A 5481-nucleotide genomic window follows, 5' to 3' on the forward strand; every position below is an offset into this window, starting at 1 on the left:
GTTAGAAATCATCTTTCTCACATGTCAAGCCAGAATAATGGGCTATTCTGGGATCTCTTTCTGTCTCAAGCTGGTGCCTGGTCCTGGCTCCCAGCTGCCCGAGGGCAGGTGGCAAGACTCTGAAGGGAAAAGAGGAAAGTCAGCATTGTTTCTACGCTACTTGAAATGTCAATGTCATTCCCAATCTGCCTTATAGGAGCTTGTTTGAGGGACTCAAACAGCTCCCATGTGCATTATTTCTTGGCTTACAGCAGCATTCATGGGGAATTGTGGTGTCTGCTCACTATGTCCTAATTCAAAACTGAGCCGAGTTATAGTATTTCCATTTCTGTCTACGTTACCTGTTGAAACAGGCATTAGGGAAAAGGAGAAATTGAAAATGAATTTTAAAAGTTCCACAGGAAAGAAATAGGAATGGATACTCTATAATGGTTCTATTCCCTCAGTGGTCCTAGGTCCAGAGATTACTTTTATGGTGACCAGTGTGTGAATGGTGATGAAAACCTGAGTAGAAAAAAAAATGTGACTATTGCTAGACAAATAGATCAAATATAAATGGAATGAGAGCTGGATAATATAAATCTTATAACAATTAACCCCCCGGGCAATGAGAAATGTCCCATTACCAAAGCTACACAACTCTATTCTGATTCATCTCTCACTAGAAAGTGTACCATGGACAGTGTAGCTTTCTTCTTCATTTCTCATATTGAGATTTGAGGCTGAAGAAGTGCAAGTGGCTTGTTCGTGAGTGGAATGTGCAGAATGTCCTGGCAGGTGCTCCTTTTCTCCTCCTAGGGTTTGCTTACACCTGTGGACCTGACCCTCCATATGGCATGTAGGTAAACAGCTGAGGTGACTGACAAGTTGGTGGTTGTCAATGTTGCGTGTTCATCAGCACAAACAAGTATGGGTGGGACTGTGGCAGCCTGCAGGTGGGGGAGAGCCCAGCACCAACCACCAACTCACAGCAGATGTTTCCATTGGCGTCAGCAGTGATGCTTTCCTAACAGTAGAGAGATCCTCAGAAGTTGATACCCAGCAGAGGGCACAGAAGGAAGGGCCCCAAGTCTTGCATGGTCACAAAGACATAGTCCTGGTATTGTGGAAACACAGAAGGTCCAGTAGCTAACATACCTGAGGTCTTCAGGAGCTCTTTCTCTTCTGGGTGAATCAGGCATAAAAATTGCAATTCCTGACCTTAAGAAAACACATGTCAAAGTGTTTGAGTCTAGTCAGCTAAGCTCTGCTGCCCAAGGATGTAAAGTATCTAGAATGAAGTGTCAGATCAGAGGGGGTGAGGAGAGGAAGGTCTAGGAAGCACATTTGCATGCAGGCCACACCCTCCTGAGACAGGGATGGGGAGGAGATAATAGAGGTCTGGGAGACACAAGCCTGGGATTGGGGGTCTCAGAAGGCAGTGCTGTTGAGGAGTCACCACCATGGCCTGGACTCTGGTCTTTCTCAGTCTCCTCACTCAGGGCACAGGTGAGGTCCCCAGGGAAGGGTGCACGGGGACATCTAAGCTGATCATTTCTCTCCCCTTCAGTTTCACCTGAGGCCCCAGCACAGAGCTAATGATTACATTTATCCTTTTTTTAGGTTCCTGGGCCCAGTCTACCCTGACTCAGCCGGCCTCAGTGTCCGGGGCTTTGGGACAGACAGTTACCATTTCTTGTACTGGAACCAGCAATGACATTGGAAGTTATAATGATGTCTCCTGGCACCAACAATATCCTGGCATGGCCCCCAAAACTCTGATTTACAGAGTAAATACTCGGCCATCAGGGATCCCTGATCGCTTCTCTGGCTCCAAGTCTGGCAACACAGCTACCCTGACCATCTCTGGACTCCAGGCTGAGGATGAGGCTGAGTATTACTGTGCTTCGTATAGAAGTGGTAGCACTTATCACAGTGGTCTAAGTTCATGGGGAAGTAAAACCAAAACCTGCCCTGTTCTCACAGCCTCCCTCCTTGCTCGGAAGATGCTTCCTCAATCCTAACCATTTATAGAGGGGGCTTCGTGCAATATGGTCTTGAGATTTCGGTTCTCTCTCAGATTTCAGTTCTCCCTCATGCAATATAATAAAATGGAATAGGCTTCCTGGTGCATTCTCTGGGGAATTGTCAGTCTCTTTGTTCCTTTACGTGTTCCCAGAATATGATCTTCCCACTCATCAATAGTAAGAAGAGACTGACAAAGAGATCTCTGTTCTGTCTAATTTTCACAGGTCAGGGACATCCTTACTTTCAATGACAGCCTCTCACTTCTGTTAGGCCTCATTAGAATAATTTATCCAGAAATGACCTTGTCTTACTCAACTCAGTGTCCGCCATACTCTAGTCATCATGATCCAGTTTGGTGGGATATTGTTCTGCATGTCAGGGTTTGAGAAAACAGCAACACAGTGAAAGCTGAAGATCTAGCTGAAGGAATGAGTAGAAAAGGAAGATGTTGTTTTTCCAGTGCCCCTTCATCGATGCCCCCATATCCAAGGAGCTGAGCAGGGGATTTGGAGTTGAGACTATAGCATATGTGGAAGCTCCCCTACCATCCGTCCAATAAATCCTTATGGTGGATTCAGCCCTGTCTTCCTGACAGGGTGGGCTCTTTTCAACACGGTTCCGTTTTCCACATGGGAAGAGAAGGCTTGTCTGCATTCCTCAGGGAAACCCATTATACCTGAGTTTCAAGAGGAGCCAGCCCACGTTCTACAAGGAATCCCAGTTATGACAAATCACTAAATACAAATACGCTTTATATATGTCCACGGATTCTCTGTCCCTTAATTGAGCCTGGTGTAGACCAGAGAAAACCTGTTTCAGTAACCAATTGTTCTTAGTCTGCCAGAACTGTCCTAGTTTTTGCAGTGAAAGTGTCACATCCTAGCAATTCCCTCGCTCTGGGGCAATTCAGGATGCAAGGTCAGCATACCTAAGAGCTCAGTCTTTCTCATTCTGTTCTCTCATTTAGTTACTTCTCCAAATCTCTTTCCAGTTACCTCCTTTCTTTTTTTTTTAATAATAATATTTTTTATTATATTATGTTAGTCACCATACAGTACATCCTTAGTTTTTGAGGTAAAGTTCCATGATTCATTACTTGCATATAACACTCAGTGCACGATGCAATATGTGCCCGCCTTAATACGCATCACCAGACTATCCCATTCCCCCACCCTCTCCCCTCTGAAGCCCTCAGTGTGTTTCCCAAAGTCCATAGTCTCTCATGGTTCATTCCGCCTTCTGTTTATCCCCACTTTCTTCTTCCCTTTCTTCTCCTGCTGATCTTCCTACTTCTTATATCCCAAAAATGAGTGAAACCATATGATAATTGTCTTACTCTGCTTGACTTATTTCACATAGTATTATCTTCCAGTCCTGTCCATGTTGCAGCAAATGTTGAGAAATCGTTCTTTTTGATGTCTGAGTGCAGAAAAAGCATTTGACAAAATACAGCATCCTTTCCTGATTAAAACACTTCAGAGTGTTGGGATAGAGAGTACCTTCCTCAATTTCATATAAACCACCTATGAAAATCCTACAGCAAATATCATTCTCAATAGGGAAAAGTTGGAAGACTTTCCCTTAAGATCAGGAACATGACAAGGATGCCCACTCTCACCACTATTATTCAACATAGTACTACAAGTCCTTGCAACAGCAATCAGACAACAAAAAGGATAAAAGGTATCCAAGTTGGCAAAGAAGAAATCAAACTCTTCGCAGATGACATATTAGTCTATATGGAAAACCCAGAAGAATCCACCCCCAAACTACTAGAAGTTATAGAGCAATTCAGTAATGTGGCGAGATACAAAATCAATTCTCAGAAATCAGTTGCATTTCTATACACGAACAATGAGACTGAAGAGAGAGAAATTAGGGAATTCAATCCATTTACAATAGCAGCAAAAATCATACATTATCTCAGAATTAACTTAACCAGGGATGTAAAGAATCTATATTCTAGAAATTACAAACCACTCTTAAAGACATTGAAGATAAAGACACAAAAAGTTAGGAAAATATCCCATTCTCATGGATCAGAAGAATTAACACAGTTAAAATGTCTATGCTCCCCATAGCAATCTATACTTTCAATGCCATCCCAATCAAAATACCAAAGACATTTTTCAAAGAACTGAAACAGACAGCCCTTAAATTTGTGTGGAACAAGAAAAGGCCCCAAATCGCCAAGGAATTCTTGAAAAAGAAAAACAAGGTTGGGTCATCACGGTGCCAGATTTCAAGCAATACTACAAAGCTGTGATCAAAAAGACAGCATGGTACTGGCACAAAAACAGACACATAGACCAATGGAACAGAATAGAAAACCCAGAAATGGACCCTCGGCTTTTTGGGCAACTAAACTTTGACAAAGCAGGAAAAAACATCCAGTGGAAGAAAGACAGTCTCTTCAATAAATGGTGCTGGGAAAATTAGACAGCTATGTACAAAAGAATGAAACTTGATCACTCTCTCACACCATACACAAAGATAAAATCCAAATGGATGGAAGTCCTAGGTGTGAATCAGGAATCCATCAAAATCCTAGAGGAGAACGTAGGCTGCAACCCCTTTTATATCAGCCACAGCAACTTTTTCATGACACATCTCCAAAGTCAAGAGAAACAAAAGAAAAAATGAACTTGTGGGACTTCAAGATTAAAAGCTTCTAAAGAAAGGGGGTAATCAGAAGGGGGAATGAAGCATGAGAGACTATGGACTCTGAGAAAAAAACTGAGGGCTTCAGAGGGAAGGGGGGTGGGGAATGGGATGGGCTGGTGATGGGTAGTAAGGAGGATATGTATTGCATGGTGCCCTGGGTGTTATACGTACTAATGATACATGGAACTTTACGTCAAAAACCAGGGATGTACTGTATGGTGACTAACAATATAAGAAAAAATATTATTATAAAAAATAAATAATAAATAAATGTTAACTCATCCTGAAGGTAAAAAAAGAAAAAAGCTTGTGCACAGCCAAGGAAACAGTCAAAAGAACTAAGAAGCAGCCCACGGGATGGGAGAAGATATTTGCAAATGACACTACAGATAAAAGATTAGTATCTAAGATCTACAAAGAACTTCTCAAGCTCAATACACAGGAAGCAAATAAATCAAAACATGGGCAGAAGATATGAACAGACACTTTTTCAATGAAGACATACAAATGGCTATCAGACACATGAAAAAATGTTCAAAATCATTAGCCATCAGGGAAATTCAAATCAAAACCACATTGAGAGAAGGAGGAGTTAAGATGGCGGAGGAGTAGGAGACACCTTTTTCAGCCGGTCCCCCAAGTCGAGCTGGATAGTTACCAGACTAGCCTAAACAACCACAGAACCAGCCTGAGACGCAGGAAGATGCATCTGGATCTCTACAAATGAACATCCCAAGCGCTGAGTATTGAGGTACAAAGCGGGGAGCCCTGAAACCGTGCACAGATATTGGAAGATAAATGGAAGGGGGA

At 42.5% G+C, this 5481-nt stretch overlaps 1 gene segment (V, D, J or C); it reads left to right on the plus strand.

Moving 5' to 3' along the window:
- Positions 1–1404: 1404 nt before the first annotated feature.
- LOC130541848 (immunoglobulin lambda variable 2-18-like) lies at positions 1405–2003 on the plus strand. The segment is given in 2 exon segments: positions 1405–1488; positions 1603–2003. Coding segments are annotated over 2 exon segments (447 nt in total).
- The last annotated feature ends 3478 nt before the right edge of the window (positions 2004–5481 follow it).

This window comes from Ursus arctos, unplaced genomic scaffold (assembly GCF_023065955.2).
Source record: "Ursus arctos isolate Adak ecotype North America unplaced genomic scaffold, UrsArc2.0 scaffold_34, whole genome shotgun sequence".
Classification (NCBI taxonomy): Eukaryota; Metazoa; Chordata; class Mammalia; order Carnivora; family Ursidae; genus Ursus; species Ursus arctos.